The sequence below is a fragment of the Siniperca chuatsi genome, linkage group LG9 (genome assembly GCF_020085105.1).
Source record: "Siniperca chuatsi isolate FFG_IHB_CAS linkage group LG9, ASM2008510v1, whole genome shotgun sequence".
NCBI classification, from domain to species: domain Eukaryota; kingdom Metazoa; phylum Chordata; class Actinopteri; order Centrarchiformes; family Sinipercidae; genus Siniperca; species Siniperca chuatsi.
Genome location: NC_058050.1, coordinates 2,844,837 through 2,870,388, shown reverse-complemented (window position 1 = coordinate 2,870,388; position 25,552 = coordinate 2,844,837). Strand labels below are relative to the sequence as shown.

At 39.5% G+C, this 25,552-nt stretch overlaps 1 protein-coding gene across 1 annotated transcript in view; it reads left to right on the top strand.

Moving 5' to 3' along the window:
* sh3bp5b (SH3-domain binding protein 5b (BTK-associated)) overlaps positions 1-22,101 on the top strand; it is a 48,933-nt gene extending 26,832 nt beyond the window's left edge. Inside the window, exons 4-9 of the mRNA XM_044208507.1 lie at positions 6,921-7,085; positions 7,394-7,524; positions 11,937-11,979; positions 13,289-13,508; positions 15,099-15,437; positions 18,267-22,101. Of these exons, the coding sequence (XP_044064442.1) occupies positions 6,921-7,085; positions 7,394-7,524; positions 11,937-11,979; positions 13,289-13,508; positions 15,099-15,437; positions 18,267-18,496 (1,128 nt within the window). The 3' untranslated portion in view covers positions 18,497-22,101. The remainder of the gene's footprint in view (positions 1-6,920; positions 7,086-7,393; positions 7,525-11,936; positions 11,980-13,288; positions 13,509-15,098; positions 15,438-18,266) is intronic.
* Positions 22,102-25,552: the final 3,451 nt, after the last annotated feature.

Below are 25,552 nucleotides of genomic sequence, written 5' to 3'. Positions count from 1 at the left end.
TGAAACTTAAGATAAGCAAGCAGTAAGGAGATTTTTCTGTAATGAGGCCCCATGTGTCCAAATACGTTTGTCCATGTAGTGTAACTGCGATGAGAACATAGACTCAACTGAACTCGACTAAACTGTTAATCTCCCCCTCTTTCATCCACTCCTCCCCCTCTCTTCCTTCAGTGTTGGCTGTGAATGCCGGCTGAATGATGACCGCATTGATGTTTTACTTGCCTGTAGCTGACATGTTGACACTGCAATGCAAAACTAGGACAAAGAGGGGAAAAAAAAGCTGAAGCTTTATTTTCACGCTGTATTTAGTTGTTTGTCTGTTGTTATGCTTCATTTGTTCTGTGGTGTGTCTGAAAAACAGACATTTGTGCATTTTTGTTTCCTTAAAACTCCTCAAACATGAAAAACATGGACGAACTTTTTGCTTTGAACAGAGTATGCAGCAGAAAAAAGTGACCAGTCACCAGTTAAAACTGAATGAGTTCATAATCAAGTTGATTAGTCTATGTCTGTTTTTTAATGAAGTCTGGTAAACAATGGAATTTTAAACTGGAAAGTGTTCTCTGGGAAGACATTAACCTTTTAACTTCTTATGAGGAAAAAAAGACTTGATATTTTTTCCCTTCTTGACTGAAGCAGGCCAAGTGTTTAATGTTTGTGCTGACCGAATGAGGGAGGCGAGGGTGGGATGGATGAGGAGAGAGTGAGCACGTGGGCAACGTGACAAGAGACGAGAAGGAGGAGGAGGTAGGGAAGGAAAACAAGACTAAAACTCTGCAGAGGCTGTTTTCATTAGAGGGGTGACAAATGGACAACATTTAATATTCTTTCTCAGATCTTGTCTCAGATCTCAACTTTAATCAGCCTAAAGGTAAGCCTAAGCATTTCCACTGTAAACATGACGGCAACTGTGCCACCAAGGTTGGCAACAGTGGCGAGGACGGAGGGAGGCCGTCCCTCTTGTTAACACCCAGGCCTGTTTGGTTGAACGATGGCTGAACCGTTTCCAGCGTGCCACCACGGCTTGCATTGTGACCATGGCAATCACAGAAACCACACAGAGGAAAATGATGTAGGCGCTAATTTTACTTGTATCTGAGTTTTCTGAAATATACACCTTTTCACCAGCAGTTAACAAACAGCGTCAAAGATTAATTATTAAACAGTACTTATGATGTTATTCAGCAAAACTTACAGCTGTATTAATCGTATCATGTTGTTAGTAATTTCCTCTATTTGTGACGTTGGGCGGCAGACACAGTGGTACCGTAAGCTGAAATAAACCGCCTCAGCTGTACTTAAGCTCATGTTAACATACCTCAGATGTTCACAGGCAGCTGGTTAGCATGCAAATATTTAGCATTTTAGCATGATACGATGCTGCTGTTAGTATGTTAACATGCGCACAGTTAGCATGATACACTGCTTACCGTGGCATGTTAGTTTTAGTGTTAGACTTAATCATTTTTGTCCCCTGTGGGACATAAGGCCACAATGAGCTCCCTCCATCGTTCTCTATCCTTGGTTAGCGATAGCCTATTAGCATGCAAATCAGCATTAACCCTAAAGTACAACTGGAGCTGACAGGAGTTAATTTTGGAGCCATCCTTTCAGGAACTGAAGAGTTAGAAAAGTGGAAATTTTGACTTGTTGGTGATGCTAGATGAAAAGTCAGGTGGTTACAAAAGTCATTTGGATTCGTCCTCTTGAGACCATGAATGTCTGTCTGAAAAAGATTTTATGGCAGTCTGTCCAATGGTTGTTGAGATATTTCAATCTGGGTTAAAGTCTAAATCAGTCTAAAGGTGTGTTCAGACCAAAGGCGAAGCGAATTTTTCGCGGCGCGATTACATAAAAATACGTGAACAGACACAAATTCGGAGCTCTATGATTCAGCATCGTTACTGTACAGAGACAGAGCAAAGGAACCCAAACATAACGGCGTTTCCAGCGTATCTGGGACTTCCACAGACCGTACAAGGCAGCAATAGTGGTTATTTCGGTCATGGTTGATGGCGTATCTATGGAGGTAAGCCCCTCCTCCTTTCCGGAAGGGTTACTCTCATTGGCTGTTAAGGGTGAACATTCGCAGTGGCCATATTCGCGTGAGTAATTCGTGTTTGATCTGAACACACCTTAATCTTCCCTATGTTTGAGTTAAATGCTAACGTGACATGCTAGCATTAGCATGCCTAATCAGTGCTAGCAATTAGCTTATCATTTATACAACATCATTGTTACAGTAAACACCAGTGCAGCAAAATAGTTTTTTTTTTTTTTTTCTTTTTTTCAAAACCTTGAGCCTTGGAGCCTCTTACAGCGATCAGGCATTTTGTTTGATAACATAAACAGGCGATGATTTAACTTTTGTTGCAAAGGACACTTTGAAAGGACAAGGAGATGTTGATCGATGCATGTTGGCCTCATGTTAGCCGACAGGAGACGTTACTGTAGGTAACACATGGCTCTCTGTAGCATTCAGTCAGCATGGGCATTCAGGCAGCGTGGAGTACAAAGCCGAACACATGACGGCAACAAGGCAGAGGTTGTTTGCGTCTTGCTGTGCTGGCATGTTGATGACCATCGATAATGAAATTACAGTGAGCATGTGGTGATGTCAGAGCGTCTGCAGACTGGAGGCTGACTGCGAGAGCTGATGGGAGACAGATTCTGGATCTGTGGATTGAAACTGCTGATAACTGACATTTAATTTTACAAATATTCAGTGTTTTTAAATTTCATGTTGCACTGACTGCATCAGTATAATGTAAGTAAAACAATAATCAATACACATGCATACTAATTACATAAAAGGGTGACATTGGAATCAGTAAGGATGATTTCCGTAGACAAACAGTTATCCAGTAAATGTGTAAATAAACTGCATCATTTTAAAAGACAGACAACACAACACACCACACTGTCTGATATTCACTTTCTAATAAAAGGACTATATTGGCCACACGCTAATTTCAGTCTTAGCCTGGTAGAAATGACAGATTTACTGATTTACAGATTCACTAACCTGCATTTCATCCACATCTAACTTTTAGCCTCATTCCATCATTCTAGCGTTGAAACTCTTTATATTAAGTTCCTAATTCATTATCTTCCCCCATGCCGTGATGGCTGATTTCAAAAGCGGAAATGAAGGTGAAAATGAAGTCAAATCATGCTTAATTGCAAAGCTCTAATTTTATGTCAGAATAGTCAAACGTGAGTAATAAATGCTATTAAAACATTGGGATAAACTGACATAAGATGTTCAATTTGGTGTAGTTCACATAAACCCAAATGTGTATACAAGTATTTTTAGTACAACTGATTCACACATGTATACTCCCTCTCAGCCTCAAGGGTCCCTGCTGAACCCCTGTAGAGACGGAGACGGAGAGAGCAACACAGAAACAGTCAGAAAAGTTTGTACAGTAACTCAGTTGGCATAAACTGGGTCAGTAGAATCAACTTCTGATTTAATATTCAGTAAAGTGTCTTCATCTGCTTCATATTCATGTTTTTCTCACCAAGCCTGAGAAATCTGTCACTGTGTACAGTTTTTTTTACAGTCTGCACTGGTTTATTTATTTCGCCACTTCTTGCTAAGTTCTTCCTGAGTCGAGGTGTTTGCTTCAAATCTTCAGAAAACTGGAGAAAAGCTTGTCAAGCTCTGAGAGAAAGAGGGAGAGGTGAGCTGGGATTTACTGCAACACATCAGTGATGATTCATCACATTCATACTGTACGTTATATTTGCATACACACCGCTCTCTCTCTCTCTCTCTCTCTCTCTCACACACACACACACACACACACACACACACACACAGAAGAGGGAAGGAAAGGATTAGCTTAATTCTGCTGACACCATCCTACACGCGCACACAAACACGTACATCTTCTTTGTCAAACACACTTATGCTCTCTGGTTTTGTCACTGTGTTCAGGGCCCATGAAGGTGTGGCCTTTAGCAGGGCTGACGGCTCGTAAATAAGAAATGTAAGTGCGTAGGATTCATCGCAGCATCGTTAGCACGTCCTCACGGAAACGAAAACTCATTTTCCACTCTGACAGGTCTCATCAATTCTTTGGAACGTTTTCCTGGTGATAAGTGATTTTACAGTGCTAGTTGTGACATTTCAATGACGAAAAATGAACGGGGATGATGTTAAATATAACCACACAACTTCCATTTATTTATCATAAAGTGTGTAAATGATTGTAACAGCCTACATGTAGTGAGGAAAGCCTTTGGGAGTCTGAGTTTAGTCTGTGAAGCTAACGCTAACTCCAGCAGCTAAAGTGCAAAGCCGTCAACTGTATCAATATGTCAGTAAAACATTTTCAGACTTGACCTTCGAGCGCTATATCACCATATGTAGCACAATCTGTGGCTGCAAGCAGACTTTTGATTGTCATGATTGCCGCAGAAAATTGAGTAATTGTATGTATATTACTACACCGATTCATTAAATGTAGACCACAAATACAGGTTCTTAATACAAAATAATCGGAATTTAATTTGCAATCAGAATATCGGTCAGAAAAATAGCAATAACATGAATGCACCAATAAAGAACTCAGGAGGTTACAAAGGTACAACTGCGAGATGGGAGCGTTGCAGACTCGAGGCTGCAGCAGCGCCGAGCCTTTACAGTCGCTCTGTAGCTTTTCTCGGCCTGCAGCGTTCTGCACTGAGCACTGCAGCTGATGTGTTCAGGTAGAGCTGACGTTAGCTGACAACACTGACACGCTGCAGGACACACACACACTCAAACTAAATATATCTCTCTAACTTGTGCTCAGTGCAGCAAGAAGAGCACACTTCCTCATTCTTCTACATTTTTACATTGTCTCTGTCGTCATCTTCTCACACTCACTTCACCCATCACCGTTTAATTTACAGCCTAGAGTTAAGACAAATACCGCTGAATACATTAACACAAGAATAATACATGACAGATGATATTTTCAAATGGTAGAGATTCTACTGTTTAGTTTTTACTGAGGTGTCTATTCTTTTAATATCTCTGGTTGTTTTGGGTCATTGTGGGCAATTTGGACAGCTTTATTGCAATATTGAAGTTATTGTCAGATATGTAATTCATTGGATGGGCTGAAAACAAACATTCCTATCTGGGTATTTTACTTAGAGTTGAAATGATTATCCGATTAATCACTCGCATGTCTGGCTGGATGAACCAAGCACAGAGAAGCTGCGATAACAACGCAGGCAGAGGGGGAGTGACGTCATCCTCTGCTCAGGACGCCATGACTCCACTATAGCTTTATGTAGCAAATAGTTGTTTGCTGCTATATTAATGTTCAGAATCTCATTTATAGAACCTTTAAGCAAAACTGCCCAAACTTTTCTGTTTCCATCTGCTCATGTTTGAATATTTGCGATTTTCTTGGTCCTCTATGATAGTAAATTGAATATCTTTTGGTTCTGGTCAGACAAAACAAGCTATTTGAATATGTCAACTTGGAGAAAATTGTGATGGACATTTTTCACTATTTTCAGACATTTTCTAGACTACATGATTAATCGATGAATCAAGAAAATAATCGACAGAATAATCAACAATGAAAATAATCGTTTTCAAATAAATTTCCAGAAGAAATTACTATATAGAAGATTTGATCCTTACCACCACTCACCCTAACATGACAGAAGGAAATCGGTCAACACTAGAAAGGCAAAGCCACGGTCACGGCCGCTGTTTTCAATTCGAATTGAAATATTTCACTTTTTAAAAAAAGTGAAATTGCCTGTCGACAATGTTTCCCAAGCTGACACTCTGTACTCAGCAGGGAAACTGCAGGCAGTAATTTGATTTTACCATGTCAAAGCTCTTTTGTCCATTTATCCACAGGCAACCACACATGTATTTACACATAACATGTTCATTCACGCTGTGAACATGGCAACAGTCTTATCCTGCGTTAATAGCTGCAGCATGGAACGCCTCAGCTGTACAGCTTCACTTCAATCAGACAAATGTTGTCAGGGAAGTCTTTTTTTAACGCAGCATTTGACCGTGGCAACAAAGAGCTTTGCTGTTGGGCTTTACAGCTGTAAAGTTCCTGTTTTTTTACACCTAAAAATGTGGGTCATGTTTGGCCTAGTCTGTGCATCAGTGTGTGTGTTTGTGTGTATCATGTTTTCTGGACTTAAACTCAACAAGACGCTCTGAAGAACATGTTGGATGAGTTAATCTGCTATCTGAATGACAGATACTGTATATAAATGACAAAACCATTAGTTGATTGATTAATAGTTGATTGACAGAAAATTAATCAAAAATAATTTTGACATTTTATCACCAAAAATATTGAAAAAATAATCGACAGATTAATTGATAATGAAAACAGGTGTTTATTGCAGCCCTGAAACATATTGGGAAAATAAAAAAATGCAGAATGAATTATGGTAATTCTGTGCAACATCAATCTTAAAGGTGCATTTAGGCTCCTACTGGACAATAACTTCTATAAACCATCAAGATTTTAAACTTGAAGTGAATCTCAGATGTTTTTTCACCCCCAAAACAGGTCTGGGGAAGGACAACAGTCCCTGAGGACAGAAAACACTTTAAACATATAAAGTTATGTATTCCACAAAACTGCTCTGTGGATGACGTGTGCTTATTGTGTGCAGTCCCACAGTGGATTCATGGAGATGTTGTAGAGTTCGGTCTGAATATGAGAAGAGGCTCGTGGGAGTACATTTGAGTAAACCGAGGTGTGAAGATTTAATCTGGTTTCACAACTAAATGATGTTTGTTTATTAAAGCTGAATCACTGCAGCATAAGGGACAGATGTAACGTGTAGAAAGTGATTTATCCAGTGCGCTATAAATCACGAGAAAGTTAAGATTAGCTACACATGAGTAAATAGTGGATGACCTCTCTGTCTTCCAGGCCCAGCTGGAGGCCCAGAAGGCCACCCAGGACTTCCAGAGAGCCACGGAGGTCCTGCGGGCGGCGAAGGAGACCATCTCCCTGGCAGAGCAGAGGCTCCTGGAGGAGGACAACCGGCAGTTTGACTCCGCCTGGCAGGAGATGCTGAACCACGCCACCCAGCGGGTGAGGAGGGGGCGGGAAGGGGGAGCTGACACCAGAAGTTTTAGGTTTAGTTCTTTGCTGAATATTTTAGTTTACATATTTTTTCATTTTATTATATTTTCTTATTATTATAAACCGTCGTATTTAGCTGACATTGTTTGATTTAACACATGGCTGCTAACTTGATGGGACAGTATGTGTAGCTGCTTGGTCTTCCATCTTTCAGGAAGTGTGATTGACAGTTGAAGAAACACTTAAAAGGCTGAGGTTGACAAAAGATATTCAACCTCAGTGCGTGGCTGACGGTGAGTTCTGATTGGCTGTTACAGGTGATGGAGGCGGAGCACAGCAAGACGAGAAGCGAACTCGTGCACAAGGAGACGGCGGCCAAATATACGGCAGCAATCAGCCGCATGAAACAGCTGGAGAAAAAACTCAAACGCACCATCAACAAGTCCAAGTAAGAGCCTCAGTCTGCTGTTAGACTGCTACCCACCACATCAAGTTTAACTGCTTATTGATGTTGTGGCAGAGAGGGAAAGAAAGTCCGGTCAAGTAGTCAGTATGGCAGCCATACTGAAGCTCAGCAGCTTTAAACAGCTGATAGCATTTTTACTTGTAAAAACCTGGCTGTTCTTTTCTAGGAGTTTCAGGGCCACTGTTAGAAAAAAAACAATTGGAGAGTTTGAGAATAAAGTTGAAATATTTTGAGAAAAAGTCATCGAGTTACGACAGTAAAGTCCTAATGTTACAAAAAAAGTCAGCCTGCCCTCATTTGACAAGTTGACAGCCTGCTTTCAACTGTTTACCGAGACATTTCATATTACAACTTTATTATTACATGTTCAAAGAAAAGTTCAAGACTCAAACTTTTCAATTCAAAGTTAATTTAATCATTTTGAGTGAAAATGCGTTCTTGCTGTTGAATCTAATCAGTGCCTCTTATCTAGTTAATAATCACATATGGGGAGCTAACATCAAATGATTGTTCTAGATAGTTAGCTAATGCCATTAAAAACTACAGTTCAGGTCAACAAGTCTGATTTTTGTCAAGCATGTTTTGGAGTACAGACCGGGGGGACTATTTTGCATATTTAGAAATAACTGTACCTTATCAAACCCTTCATTTTTACTCAGAACATTACTAACTGCAGTCATACAACAGTATTGTCAGCTAGCTCGAGTTTCTAGCCTGGTTTTAGATTTGGACATTCACTGTGTTCTTTGCTGGACTGCCATGTGGTCGCAGCGAGGTGCCGAGCTGCAGAGCCTCTAATCCAGACTGTCAGCGCATGACTCACTGCTAGTGGGTGATGTTAGCCAAATGTTGAGCTGCAGAGCGCAAAGTAGAGCCCCCACCAACATAATGCCATCTGTTGTAGCCCTCGAGTCTCACTTATTCACACTTGAGTATTGATTGTAAGATCCAGGACAATCAGTCTGTCCAGCAGCAGCAGAACCCAGTCTCTGTCCGTCCACCAGACGTGAATGAAAACTGCCTAATGAAGTGAATGTTTGTACTGCCAGACGATGTGGTTTCTGGTTTTCTAAGCCGGTTAAAACAGATCCAGCTGTTCAGCTCAGATGTGATCTGACGTCTTTTTCTTTAACTTGCATCTGAGCAGTTTTTTAAGAGCAGGTTGCTCTTCTCTATCCGGCTGAAAGTGGCTTCTCTCTAAAATAAACAGTTTAGATGTGGTTATGACTGACGAGTTCCACTGCTTTAAACAGTCAGGTGTTGAAGGGGAAGTTGGGCTAATCTGGGGCTGTCACGAGGTGATGCCTTCCTGCAATATCACAAGTTTAATAAAATGATGTGGCTGCCATACTGAAAGTTCAGAATTAGTCATGTTCCAGGTGACATCTTTGAAATTAAAATCCGATGAATAAAAACTCCAGGTCACAGAATTCCCATCTGCAACATTTTTCTGTACAAGACTGTGCTCATTTTCTACGCATTTTTTAAATTTCTGTGGTATTTATTTTTGCCTTCTCAGACATCACCCGTAAGACATTCAACCCTTGGATTTTCTGTTGAAGTTTGTGGCTATTGCTGCTCATGCTAACTTCCTGGCTCCTAATTTTATTCCAAACAAATCAGAGATGTAAAACATGTCACTTACACTTTAGTCTGCCAGATGGTTTTTTTCTCAGACAGACCAACCAGGTCTGGTGTCCTAAAGACAACTGGAAAAGCTTTCAGTCGATGAGAGAAGCAAAATTGCCATTTATTTACGGAAAAATGTTACTATTTTACGGTTGCCATTCACAGAGCAGCTCCACCAACAAACTGCTGTAAAACATGTTTGAGTTATTCACCGATTTGTTACTGAAAAACACCCGCAGTTTAAAAAAGCAGCAGATAATTAAAAGCTGTCTGCAGGCATCCAAAAGTTGTTTTGTTTTCTGCTGCAGAAGCACGCTGATCGCCAAAGTCGAGAGTTAATGTAGCTCAGAAAATGCCCTTTTCATGGATTTTGTTTTTGAATAATTTATAATTTAATAATAAAAACTGTAAATCATCTTCCGTAAATATGGCCACGATCAATCAAACCCTTACTGTCTCTAAAGCACCTCCACACAGATGGAAGCTGTTCATTTCCCTGTTGAGTCGGAGTACGTTTGGAGCTCAGGGGTACGTTTCTGAACTTAACCTTCTGTAAAACTTCAGTTTAAGTAGAGACGTTACATAAGACTCTCCCTCAAGCCCCATGTCTGTACCTCATCGCTCAGAGCCTGTGGAAGGCCGGGTCAGCCTCCTTTGGCCAAGTACAGTCCATGTACAGATGCCTTATTGACAGTGATACGTGATCAGTTACTAAGAAGTCTGTGAAAGGGAACTAAAAGTGTTAGTTTCTGTGTGCTGTATGTTTCCTCCCAGATTCATCCAGAACAGGGTTAGTAAAGACGTATACTGTATGTCCTGGGTGCCTTACTAAACAGAATTACATTTATTTTACCTTTTACAATTCATTTCCTGGTATTCTTCTAGTAATGTTCATTTACAGTTTCTGAACAGGTTGGTGTTTCCAACTTAAATTTAATCTTCAACAGCATTAAAATGGTCTTAAAACCCCTTAAAGCTCCCGAAAAATGTGGCTTCAAATCTTTCTCTGTAACGTTACATATTTATGACGTGAAGTAAGCAGCAATCAAAGTTGAAAAACCTGATTAGGTATTATTTAAGCTTCATCGCTTCAAAATTGATTGACAGTGATTCCGATTCAGATGTTGCCAAATCCCGATTGGTGCATGCGAGTACATGACATCACCTTTTCCCAACTGAGCCCCACCCACTTTAAAGCAGTGAGAAATTTCTCATGTAAAACAGCCAAAACTGTTCTAACTTTTAAAATAGTGTTTTCATGTAGGAAGCATCACTCGTGGTAAGAAGCTAACTGAGAAATGAAGTTTTTCTTGTATGTTTGGCTTTCTGAAACCTGATACTGCACACCTACATACTGTAGGAGCACAGGAACAGTGCAAGACGTCAACTATGACAGCAGACTGAAAAGAGTAGTCCGTACATAAATGTATATAAAGATATTTGCACAGAAGTGAGCAGATAAGCTGAAAAGTGTATGACAATCCTCCTCATGTTTTCAGCAGATCACTTTAAAACCCTGATGGTGTTGGTGACTTGTTCACTCAGCTGCTTAAGTCAAAAAATGATCAAATTATAAAAAATAATGGTAGAATTTGTTGGAAAATAAATGAGTGAGTCACTTGGAAACATGTGATTTGCTGCAGTACAGTTTTAGAACTGACAAAGACCAAAGACTGCGTGTATGCAAACAACTCAAACTTTGTCACTAAGGTCATTCAATTATGACACACTCTGAAATAAGTAACTAGGTGAAGGTTTAAACTGAAACACTGACAGGAAATGAAGCAAATTGCAGAGAGGAAGTAAATTTGTTTTCTAGAGGACACACAGTGGCAGAGCGTAACGAAGTCCACTCCACTGCACTTCAGAGGGTGATATTGTGCTTTTAACTCCTCGTCATTTATTTAACAGCTAAAGATAGTGGTTACATGGCAGATTCATAGTTTACATACAAAACAAATGTATCGGTTAATAAAATACATTGTATTGTTAAAGATTAAACTACCCAACAGTTTATAAATGAGCTCAAAATAACTTTAACCACCAGCTTCACTGCCCTCAACCTACTACAGCACAACATAAATATGCTGCTTACACACTGACGCATCAGTAACAATAAACCAATAATCTATAACAACACTCACAGGGGCCACTCTGCTACATAGGTACTTTTACTTTGAGTGCATTTTGCTGATATTTACATATTTGACTTGTAATGGAGTATTTCTGAATTCATCTTCCACCACTGAGGACAAACTATGCGAGATCTGGATCTCGAGGAGTGACTCTGGTATTTGAGTGCATGTTTGAAACTAAAACTCTGTATTTGTTATATTGTCGATTCTGTACTTGTCACTGAAAACAGGTGTTTTTATGAAGGAGAGTGAAGTATGAAACATATATTTCTTACTTGTTACTTAAGCAGTTCAACCAAAAAATGTAGTTTCAGGTTCTGGATCTTCGGTTCAGTTCCTGCTCTTTTAATTAGCAGCAGTTGGTTCTGTATACTGTTTTTTTTTCTGGATCCAGTCTCACTGAATTATCAGCTGCAGCCTTGCTGTGTGTTGCCTCAGCAGGGTGTTAATCCGTTACGCATCGTTCACTCATCCAGCATCACATCCCCTTTATCTCCCTCTCCTTCTCCAGGTTGCCATGGTGATGATGATGTGGGCACTGCTTTTTTCTGGGTTACTCTGTATTTTTCCCCTCTGATCTAATCTTTGTCTCTCCTGACCTCTGCTCCTCCTTCTCCTCTTCCTCCTCAGGCCCTACTTTGAGATGAAGGCGAAGTACTATCTGCAGCTGGAGGTACGTGACGGCTGCTCAGCTGTAATTTACTTCCCTCTCGACCCCACCGATCTCTGAAGGTTATGAGGACGCAGTTCTCGTTGCCACTGTTTATGTAGCCGTGCTAGAGCTTGATCAAGTGATAAATACCTTGACCACAAACTCCAAACATTCAGAATCTGTTGACCCACCATGCTGGGCTGCAGTGTTGATTTCCCCCCAGTGTGTACATGCTGTAGGTAAGTCTGTGTGCTTCAGGCTGTAATCATATTGGAGTTGTTTGTCTCTGACTCGAGCACAAATTGCAGCTGTTAGCAGTGTTAGGAACGCAGAGCATCACGTCTGGAGGCTGTGCGACTTTTAACTAGCATTAGCTAATAAGTTACAAAGGCAGCATTGCTTAGATTTCATATCGACTTGAAGGAAAACTCCACCAAAAATCTATCTTTTGAGTCTCACACTGTGACTCTGAAAAGTTTGTATCGTGCTCCTTCACAGAGGACGGCACCTGTCGGTCGTCGGGTTGGATTTTCAGCAGTTACAGTGGATTATTTATAATAGCATCCGTACCAGTAATTCATCACATGTATCTGTAAACCTTCACTGTGGTAACATCTCAGTCATCATTATTAAACGTTGGAAGGGTCAATGATTCATTTATAGTGTTCATATTGAAACAGACTTTACAAAGTGCTTCACAATTCAGGATAAAATGACAAGATCATTGAAATAATGGCTCCAAAGTAAATTAAGTGATAAAATGCAGAACTCATAAATAATTTAAAATTAAGTTTATAAATGCGCCTTTGAGAGACATTTTGTCTGTGTATCCTGCAAAAATAACGTGAGGTGAGGGAAATTGGCAAAAAACCTAGACAAACAATGTTTTACTCTAAGGTTACATCGCTCACCTTATCATATCACTAGTCTTCAAGTCTGTGTGAGGTGTTCATGTTCTCACCGCAGTCTTCATTTATAAATACCAGTTTATGGGGAATGGCATAAGACATTTTTTGTGCGTACGCAGCGTTTATAGTGCTGGCCCCAGATCTCAAATCAACTGAACCACCATCATCAAAACCCCAAATGAGGACTATATCTTTTGGAAGAATGGTGTTTCATGTCTCCAGTAGAGTTCCAGAGACTTTGAGAATGTATAAAAAAGAGGTTTGAAGCTGTACTGGAGGTTCGCGGGGCCCATCGTGGCTTTTCTTAATTTGTCACCCATCTGTATCTAAGGCAGCTGATGTTGTCTGGTAGCATTGTTCTTCATCTGTTGTCCATGACCTTCATCATCACCCTCCTCTCTCACTGATCGTCTCCCCCGCAGAACCTGAAGAAGAATGTGGACGAGCGGCAGGCCAAGCTGTCTCGGGCCAAAGGCGAGTATAAGACGGCCCTCAGGAACCTGGAGATGATCTCAGACGAGATCCACGAGCGCCGACGAAACTCTGCCATGGGCCCCCGCGGGCGCGGCGTGGGTGCAGAGGGCGACAGCGTTTCCGGGGACGACATCTCCAGCTTCAAGATGGAGTCGGACGGAATATCCAGTGAGTACAGTACGACGTCTGAAAGAGAATCAGTTATTCGTCCTTCCTCTCGCTTTACTGTATAAATCAAAGATGTTTGTTACATAAACTCTGTTCATGAAAAACGCTGAACTGTATCGGTGTGCTCCTGGACCTCTGTGGTCTTCAGCATGACTCATCAGACGATTGTCCTGATGAGATAAAGGCCAATTAGTAAATGTTAAACCTTCCCATCTCGCTGCTCTGCCATCGACCCCCACAATAACAGCTGCTCACCTGCTGACTCTCTAAATGTCAGGGTTAGCTGGAATGAATTTTAGCCGGTTCTGTTGTCATTTAGCCTCGTTTAGTGTTAAATGGAGCCAGTAAAGTAACTTTTCGAATAGTACAGGCAGAACATGTTATATGTGAGGAAAAACTGATAAGGCAAACCTATTCCTGAAGCAGAAATAGATATTTGAAAGGGTCTGTTGGCTCTCTGGCTCTAGTATAGCCGCTATTCCACCTGGAACCACTTGTGAAGAGGATACAGACTCTTAAGGAGCGATGCTTACGTCAGTATATTTGGTTGAGAAAACACAGACAAACAGTGAGCTCTTGTCTGTTTGCCTGAATTCCTGGTTTGTGATTCTTGGAAAATCTGATACGAACCAAAGCTTTAAAGGACTTCAGAGAAAAGACAGCTGATGACATGAACAGGTTAACTTGAAATGAATTTAAACACGTAGAATTGGGTTTCAATTGATTTACTTCAAGCATGCTGTGAGGACAGGAGAGGCTGTCTGATGGGTTTGCACTCAAACACAACTCAACAAACCTCAAATTGAAATAATGCATTTCCTTGCCTATAACAATAAAATTAACCATCACAACTACATGCCCAACCCCAACCCTTACCCTAAACCTCAAACAGCCCTTTGAAAATGTGAAAAGCAGGAAAAAAAAAATCCTCATTTTCGAGGTCTAAGATATGGCGGCTGAGAGGGATGAACGCACCACAACTGCAGAAAGAAAAGAAACAACAGTTGAAGGAAATCAAATGGAAATGTGCCCTCTGCATCACGTTGGCCATGACTCCGGAATAAATAGGCTGCCGTTACCATGGTAACCGCCGAGCAGTGGAGGCGTCCAATCTCAAAGCAGTTACAAGTTAACCCGTATAAAGAAGGAATGTGCCGCTCTGGCTGAATATAGCAACAGACACCGATGGTGCGTTCGGGTGCTTTGATTTATGTCAGGGAAAATGAAACGCCGCCGCTGGGAGTGATGTGACAGTTTAGAGTCCTCTGTTTGCACATACTGACACTTTGTTCATCACGTGTCCACCCCTCCTTTTCTTTTCTCACTCCTCTCTTCCTCCTCTCCTTGTCCATCCTCCCGCCATCTCTTCCTTCCCTTTTTCCTTCCTTTCTCCATCTTCTCCTTTCTTCTCTCATCACTCTGTCTCCCTTCCTTTCCCCATTTACATTTTGCTCCTTCTACACCCTTTTCTCTATCCCTCCTTTCTCTCATCAAAATGTATCTCTGAATTCTTGCTCTTTGTCTCCCTTTCTTTTTCCTTTTCCATCTTCCCCTCCTCTGTCCATCTTTCCTCCCTCGCTCTTCCTGCAGTGGCGTCGGCGTGTTTCGACGATGAGCCTTGTGGCGGCAGCAGCATCATGTCGGAGGAAGACTCAGAGACTCACTCCACCTGCAGCCTGGGTTCGTCTCCCAGCAGCCCTCAGGAGCTGCTGTCGCCCTGCCCCTTCGCCAGCTCCTCCTCCTCCTCATCCTCCTCATCCTCTCCGTCACCCACTCCCTCCTCCTCCTCCCCAGCTCCTCTGTCCAGGCCCTGCAGTCTGGACCTTCCCAGCACCGTGTCGCTGTCCGACTTTGGCCTCATCTCGCCGGTGCTCGGGCCTCGCAGCGAGTGCAGCGGAGCGTCGTCACCAGAATGCGACCTGGAGAGAGGTGGGTGATTTCTGTGTGTGTGTTTCAGCATAACAAATCCAAGTAAGTATCCAGTAAAGCTAAGATTTAGGAAATATGTTCAAATGAGGCAGGGCTTTAGCGACTTTATCCCTCTTCTAAAAAAATTCAAATATCAAAAATAGTCTTTTACAGTGTTGCAGATATTGTGGATGAAAACAAACCTTTTTTCATAAATATAAATAACCACATAAAAATAAAATAGTTTCTTATATTTTAGAACAGACTGGACAAGTCTGTTGTGTTTAAAGAAAAAAAACAAAACAAAGGATTACCATGCAGCTACAAATCCCAATCTGCAATTGGTTGCTGCTTCAGTTTGTTTGAAACAAAATAAATCTTTGAAAACAGTAAATGTCACTAAAAAGAATATATATATAAAATATTGTACACAATTCAAATGTAAATGATGAAGGTTAAAAAAAAATGCAATTTACTACACTGTCAACATATACACTCCAGTGCCAGTTTGTTAGGGACACCTAGCTATAACTGATGCAGTCTACACTTACCTTACTTTGTCCACCCTGTTTATATCAGTGAGGGTAGGCTAAATAACAGAACACTTCACATAAAGTGCAATCAACACCTCTCCTAAACAGTTATAAAATTATGACGTTCATGAAGGAGGATTTATTGCAGCACTGTTGTATTTGACTGTATTAGTTTTAGCTAGGTGTACCTATTAAACTGGCAACTGTATATGCTGACATACCTAGCTAATATTGGCTTATGATATCATTTCTGTCGATTGCATTGTAGAACACTTTAGAACGCTAAGTCCCCATTTACAGTTTGACTGATACAATAAATATATTAAACTGAAACGATTACTCAATTAATCGATCGACAGGAAAAATAACTGGCAACTATTCTGATAATCAATTAAATGTTTTCACTCATTTTTCAAGCAAAAATGCCACAAATTTTCTGCTTCCAGCTTCTCAAATGTGTTTGCTGCTGTAAACTACAAATGTTTGTACTGCTGGTCGAACAAAACAAGTATTTTAAAGACATCACGTTGGGCTCTACAGAATTATAAAGGATATATTTCACTTTGAAAAAAACGAGAAAATAATCTGCAGATTACTAAATAATCCAAATAATTGTATTTTAATTACTACTTAGTACTGTATTGTAGATACAAAAATAATCAACACAGACTGGCAAGAAAAAAGAGGGTGGGGTGCTGGGTGCACGTGAGAGCTGCTCACCATCAGCAGTAAATAGGTCCATTTGAGTGCAGCACGTGCTGTTACACAAGAGAAAGGAAAAACAAAAAGAAACGGGAAAGTGAGATGGATGATGTTTGAGAATCTATTCTGGGAAAGACATACAATCTCCTGCTACCTGCTCGACTCACACCTGCTCCGCCACAGGAGCCTATTAGTCAAAGTGACAGCGAGACGAGTGCTTCACCTGCCGAGACAAAACACATCTGCAATAGTTCACCACACCTCAGTCGGCCTTAATGAACAACAGAGCTAGGTGTGCATGTTTGTGTGTTGTTGGAATGACGTCTTTCCTGGTGGATGTTGTTTCACTTTTTAAAACATTTCACAAGATTTAATCCCACCAAACCTTTTAGCTTGCACCAACAATGGCAATCTTGGGATATGTAGAAACAGACACACCCAGTTAGCATTGATTGGTGATTTGTTGATAAAGAATAAAAAAAAAACACGTCAAGATTAAAACTAAAACCGAACCGCTAACGGGATTTTTGAGGCCGATTTATATGTGTAGGTTACATATGACCGTTGTTTCAACAGCATTTAAATGACTACATTTCAATGTGAAGCAAATTTGAATTATATTTAAATGGTCATATGTAACAGACGTCAACTTTTCAAACTAATTTAGCCCAGTTTTAGTTTTTTAGTCTTAAATAGATGTTGGGTTTTGTGTGTGTGCGTGTTTCAGCATGATCAATCTAGACCAAGATTTAAGAAATCTGATGAAAGGCAGCAGCGTTTTAGTACTGACCTTTTCCCGCCTGTCTGAAGAGTGTCAGGTGATATTTTGATTCATTAGGTGTTTTGCAAACAGTCACACATATTGCAGGTGATTAAAAAATGGTCTGTTCTCATGTTTAAATTAATAAACCTATGACTTGTAACACAATTGATACCATTGCACCAAGTAGAAGTAAAGCTGTGTTATCTCTGAGATTTGAGGTGTATAGAAGATATGTGTTTACAACAAAAACATTGGACCTTTTCCAGTTTTAGCTAAAAAATTATTTTTAAAAAACCCCAAAAATAATTGAAACAATTGAAAAATTGTCTAAAGTCAGATTTAAATAAATCTAGGCAAGTGAAGAGTTTATGCTGAACAAATCGACACCATGCATTAGAGGTAAAACTACAGTAAGGGCTGTTTCACTGCAGCGCAAATGTGCAGAAACAAATTTTGACTCCAGAGCTCAGCCCATTAATATTTAACAGTCATAAAAAGTAGAGCCCGGCCAATAAATGAAAAGGATATATTGGCCCATATTAGCTTATCGCTGACACGTATCTGTATTGAGTGGCCGATAACAAGAAATTGCAGCACAGAAAAGATATGTTTTAGTTTTATGTAGTTTTAGTCTTTGGACCTGCAAATCAACAAATTTTGTGACCAAAGTGCTCGGTGTCTGCTACCTCCATCGTTTTTTGAAAGTAGTTTGAGTTGTTTCTGACTTCTTTTGAAAACAAAGAGGAATTCAAAATGTATCTGAGCGCATCAAAGCTTGTCTTGAATAATAAATGCCCATCATGCTCATGGAAAAAAACCTGAACCATTCACTGACCTTCTCCTGTGCTGCAGGTGACCGGGCAGAAGGTGCAGAGGGGGATCTGGACATCGCTCCGGCAACCAACAACAACAACAGCAGCAGCTCCACTTCCAGCACCAAGAAGAGCTTCAGCCTGGAAGCACGCTTCAGCTTTCTGAACCTGCGCCGCCCGCGCACCGACAATGCCAAAAACACGGACAGCTGTTCCCAGAAGTCCAAGGCCGAGGCCGGGCAGACTGTGGTCTTGGTCAAAGGAGTCTGAGGACCAAAAAGAGAATTTGTTGGAGGGATTTTGGCTCATTCTCACCCAAACTCTCTGATAAACTGTTCTGAGCTGTTTATAAGCTACCTGCCACAACTGCACTCCATTTCCAAACTGTGTGGTCAAAGAGAGACTTTGAATGTCATAGTTGGTGTATACAAAGTTTCCTGTACATCTTGGCAGCGTTGTTACTCCCATTTCCCTTATGAAAGACATTGCACCTTTGGACTCTCGTGCCTGAGAAATAAAGAGCACGATTATGTTGGTGAAGGGTGATGAAAAGAAAAGACTTGACTTGGGCATCATCTTAAAATGGCTCTATTAAATACTTGGTATAACTGTATCAAAATTAAGAATTTATTACTGTTAGATGGCACATGCTGTAAACCATACGGCGGTGATGTTCTGCTTACTTCAACAGTTAAAGGAATGAAAGTCACGTGTGGAGATGTTCAATAAATAACTGGTCTCTTAACATTCTGATATACGCTCCTGTATTTGATATGACTGTTGTATTTTCTGAAGTTATGTATGTAAAGTGTTCAGGTTTAGGCACTATGGACCCTCCAATGTTAAAAAGAAGTTCATTCTCCACATAAGCTACTTAAATTAAGCTTAATTAAGCTTTTCACGCATAGTTTTTGCCACCATGATGATTGTTTCAAATGTACGTCTTCCTGGTGCACATCCAGCAAAGTTACTGATATTTAAACCCAAAACGTGTCCTTTCAATACTACAACAATCACATTGCTGATAAACCTATAAATAGCTGCATGTGATTACTTATCACAATATTTAAAGAGTGACTTCATACTAGGCTGAAGTGTTTCACTGCCCTCTGTGGTTTAAAGGGAGGCAATGTGACTTTAGAAATAAGAAATAACACTCTCTTACAAATGAAAAATTAAATTTATAAGAAATAAAACACTCTTGCTGAAGTCAGTACACTCAGATGTTTTGCTGCTACAGGTTTACTTTGTCTGGTACGACCAGTTGCTTATGGTGGCTAAACTTTAGATGGATATTGCTGTGTAACTGACATTGCTGAGTTGGTTCACTGACTTTACAGCTCTTTATCATGTCGCAGATATACATTTCAATGTTTTTATCCCAAAATAAGGAGTAAACACACAAGGAAATTTAATGTTCCATTATCATGTAATTGCCACTTGTGGCCATAGTGGCCACTGCAAAAGTTAAAAGTTAAAGTTTTGAGTTTGTTGTACCTGCAACCCGACAGTGATGTCATAGTGTACTGACACACCCTGGAGTACACTTCTACATCACTGCATCAAGGATGAGAACTTAAACCACTGAAGGTCAGCGTAACAAGAATTCCAGCTGCCGTTAAGTTGTTCTTTAGGTTGTAATGGTACTTTTTTTTTTTTTTTTGCAAAAACAGACTGACTTTGGTTGCTTTAGTTTGAAAATGTTATTTGTTTTTCTCATTGGAACACACATTTAAAATATTTTTTTTCCTGGATGTAAACCAGGAAATGTTGTTCTCAAGTACTGTTGATTGTATTATTGTTAATATAACAATAAAAAATAGCAAAAAATGTAATGAGCCTATTTTCCCAATTGTTATACTTCTCACCAATATAAATATGCAATATAAAAATAGTTTAATATAACAAGTGTTTGATTTAATTATTTGCCTTTTAGATTTGTAAATGGTTTACTCTGTGGACAGGAGCACTCCCGCGCTATATAATGATGTAATTGGTGACAATTTAAAACAATCATCATTTTGGCAAAAACATGGAAAACAAGGCCAAGGTTGACAATTACTGAAATTACCCTTTAATGTAGCTCCATCGATAGCCCAGGCACATAGCCAAATCTTCATCTAGCTGCACAACACGGGGAGGTGAATCACAAACTGAGAACTGAGGTGTAAAACTAGATGACTAAGGATTAAATTTCCTTCTCTGCGCTCCATTTTCTCATTTATCAGTGCTGCTTTTATGTGGCATCAAAGAATTAAGGCTTCAGACACTGAGACAGTATGTTCAGTCTCTCCTCATCGTGGTGCGTCCATCAGGGCTCCTTGCTGGAGTGCCTACATTTTCCTACAAATTCCTTCCACCTAAAAGTAATTGGCCATATTGAACGACAAAGCAATACAAGGACTCAACTCTGAAACTTTACGCTACATCCTGTGATGGACACTTACAGTAAAGCCAGGAGTTTTTGGACATCAATTGAAGAACAAATAATGCAGTTTTCTGAAATTGGAGAGAAAAACAGATTGTTTCTTAAAACCGATAGTGGATTGTGTTGTTGAAGATTTTTACAGGAATAATTTGACTTTCAAAAATGTAACCATTGTTTTTCTTGCCTATTCAGGTGCCATATTATGAGAGAAGTAGCTGGTTGCTTCAGACCCCAATTAACATTAGTCACTGAAACCAGTGATAACTACTGGCTAGGAGGTATTTTATTTGTGCTAAAGTGAGGAATAATATCTTAGGTTTATTTGGGTTGCAAAAGGAACAAAGTTTCAGCCGCTGCAATTTAAGACCAACAAGAATCGGGGGGAAATATTAGTATGTTCTCTCAAATTAGTAATTCATGCACTCAAATTAGAAACAGTTCCCTCATATTAGTGATTTGTACCCTAAAAATACTTATGTTGTTCCCTCAGATTAAAGGCTGGCAATATTCTATATTTTAGTTTTTGTCAACAAATATAATCAAAAGACCCAAACCAACAATGTGTTAGTCCGTCTCTCAATATTTGCTGACTTCCTGTCCGTGGCTCTCAGCTCCAAGCCCATTGGTTCCTACTGAAGACGAAAATCTTTTAAAAAAAACGGGTCATAAATAAATAGTTTCATTTAAAAAAAAAAAAAAAAAGGCTCAGTAATTTCTTAAAAGCAGCTGCTCACTGTAGTTTTTACTGAGTTATCCAACTTCAACTATCCAACTTCAACTTCATTGACTTTGTTCTTTTTCTTTTGACAACTGCTAAAGACTGCTTGGTTTTAATACAGTTTTATTCTGACCTTGGTCTGATACTCATTGTAAGTAGATAGTGTTTTGGCTGCTACTGTAAACACAATGTGTTCTGGATTGGTGACAAAGTTTTGCTGCTGTCTAGAAAAGAGAAGGAGCAAATTAAGTAATCTGAGAACACAATTTTGTACTTCGTGGCAACAAATTATTCATTTGAGGGAACTAATTAAGTAATCTGAGGGTAGGAATTACTAGACTGAGGAAACAATTCATCATAAAATTCCTAAAGCTATACAGAGCAGTGGTTGGTGACTGGGACAAAATGGAAGGCTGAGATTTTACAAATAGTCAACATCTCACTAATCAGCATTTTAGTAACAATTGTTAGGAAAGAAAGGTAAAGAAGCGCAGCCTTTTGCCTCCTGCTTTCTTAAGTCTGTGTATTACGTGAAGAAAATGTGATATCTGTATATTTCCGTATATCTGTGTCACTTTTTGATGTGGAATTTAGGATATAAACCGCTGACCAGCTTCCCCTCTCATAGCTGTGTGTGTGCGCAGTGGGTGTTTAGTCCTCTGCATCGTCTCAGCAGCTAATGTGCCTGTTTTTTCAGATTAGGAGTCAAATAAACGGATGTTCACTTCATTGTCGTCCTGGTTCATTTGAAGTTCACTAGTTGGGCTTGAATGGGAAGATGTCACACATGCTCATAAATTAGCTTTATCTTCAGAGACTGAGGTCATAATTTTAATTTCAGTGTGACACAGAAGGGCAGCGCACTCTAAGAAACACTGTTTCTTTAAATGAAACGCGTGGTATTTTGCTCAGTGATTTAGATCATTAAAAGGCAATCTGACTTCGGAATTGCATTAATGTCAACCAGTATCTGGCACATCTTGAGAGAAGCTTTAACTGGTCCAAATGGTCATCACATTTTACCAATAAAGAAGAGAGCACCAACACAAAGAGACCTTCTTGGAAATCCAACACAAACGCATCATGAGAAAGTAATATATCACTGTGCTCTAAATGCCGTAGTATTAAAGCTGCTTTTTTATTTTCTTCTTTGGAATGAGTCTTTTCAGGTTACATACTGAGTCTTTAAAACTGCAGTTAAATCTATCTGATGAACTTTGAAGCAGAGATGCCCTAAAAGTCTGGTGATATTCTACATTATTCTTATGATCAATAAATCTATTTTAAAAGACCAAAACCAGCACTGAAAGTATCATACTAACAAGTGTTGTGTGTGTATCACAGCCTGACATCTTCTTCCTCTGAGCCATAGAGCTCCATCGTTGTCCAAAAACTATTTAAAACACATCAGTGAGTCACACCACTACAGTGGCCAGCTGTTTTAGGAAACTGCTTAGCCTTTAAAAATATGAAACAATATATTTTTGACCTGTTTTTAAAGATGTACATCTTCCGTAAGAACCAATGGGCTTAAGTCTGAGTTCCGCACACAGACTAGGGAAGTCAGAAAGCACTGAGAGACCAAAGGCCTGGTTGCACCACAAAGAGGCACAGACAAATGCAATTGCGTGTCCTCGCTAAGTATGTGGTTCTTGGTGACGTAGTGGCTATATTCGTAGGGCTAGTAGGTGAACTACTGTAGCCAGCAAGCTAACCAGGTGGGACATGCTAGTGCTGGTCAGTCACATTAGCTCTCTGAGCATATTTCTATTTTGTCTGTACTGTGCCGTTTACTCCTCTCTGACATTTTGTTCTCAGGATTGTACCTCATTTCATTCAATGAAGACTTCTATTGAAGAGAGGAAAAAAAGCTCTCCGAGCTAGCGAGCTTGACAAGTATCAATTAGCTGTCAGTTAGCTCGCTCACTATAGGGACAGTAAGGTCACATGGTTTATTCAAAAGACATTTTTTACCATCGTCTCATAACTATCTGCAAATCAGTCCTTTTTTGTGGAGCAGTTATACTCCGACAGAAGAGGTTTAATAAAAGTTGAGTAGTTGCAATACAGCTAATAATAGCTTCCACCATTTTGGGCTCTCTGTTCCCTCAAAGGGATTGGACCTTGGTGCATTGTTGATTTTAGTCTTTCCACAGGCTTAGATAATAAAAAAACAAAAATAAAAACACCAGCCTCGTTTTTTATAAATTATCAGGTTCTGATCAGAAATTACAGGCATGTGAACCCATACAGGGAGCTCTGATACAAATTCAATGATGAGAAATTAAGGGCTTCATCATTGAATTTTGACTTTATACAGCTTTATGTATTTATATATGCTCAGATTAACTACCGGTGTCTTGAGGAGTCAGACATTAAAAACAGGATCAGATATGTATACATTGCTATGATGAGCAAATTGTCAGCAAATTTTATTTGCCATTTACTTCTAAAGAAAGTATGGAATTTGTATCAAATGATTTCGTTTCTGCTTCAGAGACGACCTGAAAATTAAAACTTTGTGTTTAATTTGAAAGTCGTCATTTTGGACACATGTGCCTTGTGACAACAGATTTTGCAGTGGCTGCATGTTGTTTCTCAGACACAAGCTTCTAACAGCCCAGTCAGCTCTCTCTAATTCACTTGCACAACCCTTCCTTTCAGGGTTTTTCCCATGACCGTCTTCCTCTTTACACACTTAAATCAACCTTCCAGCCTTTTTTTCCTTGGCAGTGTTGTTGACAGAGGGATACTAACATCAGATTAACCTTCATGTCCTGTCAGTGTGTCGCCTCTGTCAGGCAGATAACCAACAATCATTTTATCCTATTTGAAAAACAAATATTCTGCAATTGTAATGACTTATTTGAGGATAAAAGACTGTGCTCATAACAATTTTATATAGCGCCAATTCATAACAGAAGTTATCTCATTGCACTTTTCCTATAGAGCAGGTCTAGACCGTACTCTTTATAATATTATTTACAGAGACCCAACAATTCCAATTTAGTAACTTGTGCCCTTTCAATTGACAATTTCAATTAGTAGCCACTGTGGCTGCAGCAGAATGTTTCTCTCCCTGCATTAGTTTAGTTTTTAAATTAGGAAATAGCTTTGCTGCTATCATTTAAGCAGCTGCTGTGACCTCTGAACCTTGACCTCTGTGCTTTTGGTGAGGGTTAGGAATCAGATTAATGCATATTAATACAGTATAAATCTATAAATATACATGTTCATGGAGCAGAGATGTCAGAGATGATTTTAGCAACTTAACATTGGTGACCTGTAAAATCTTAAAATCCATTCTGATACTGATGGATCCCATTTAAGGGACAGAAATGCTGGACCATCTTTTTAATCACTGCGTCACTCTCAATTTTAGAGTGTTTTCTGTAATGTGATTTTTAATTCATGATTGTGACTCTTGCCTTACATTTACCGTATATTAACAGTCATTTTATTTTGTTTCTTATATTTTGCTTTTCTGGTGTTTTTTTACCAAAGCACTGGGAAAAGTGCTACATAAGTCATAAGTTAAAATAACAAATTGTTTTAATACATTTTTTTGTTTAGTTTTTTTAAATTCGTACCACAAGAAGCATATTAATCTATGATATTACGTTTTTTAGATATTTTTAAATATTAGATTATTCATATTTTTGATATTTTTTTCAAGTATGTATTTATTCACTTAATTTTTGGTGGGGGTTTCTTTACTTGTTATATATTGTTTCAAATAAGCCATGTGTATGTTTCATTACTATTATCTCTGACACAGTTCATTCATTGAGGGGTTACAGGTGTAATATGGGAGCCAGAAGTTGCTGCACAAACTCTTACGTGTGTCTGTGTTTAGTTTATTTTATGTACTCTACGTATACTTTATTTAAAAAAAAAAAAACAACACAACATTGTATTTTATTTTCTAATTATAGCTTCATGGTTTTGGTTTGAACTGGGCTGTGAAATAAAACATTATGAGTGCTTTCAACCACCTTACCTTTCTTTTTCTAGCTACGATCACAGTGGTCGACGCCAGTCACCATCTTGTATGCCGTTTAAATCTAAAAAGGATTCCCATACTAGTAAATATACATACGGAATAAATAACAAAACATGGAAAGCAAGAAAGATCGCAAGAACTTACCACACTGAGTTTTCATGACAGCAAATTCCAGAG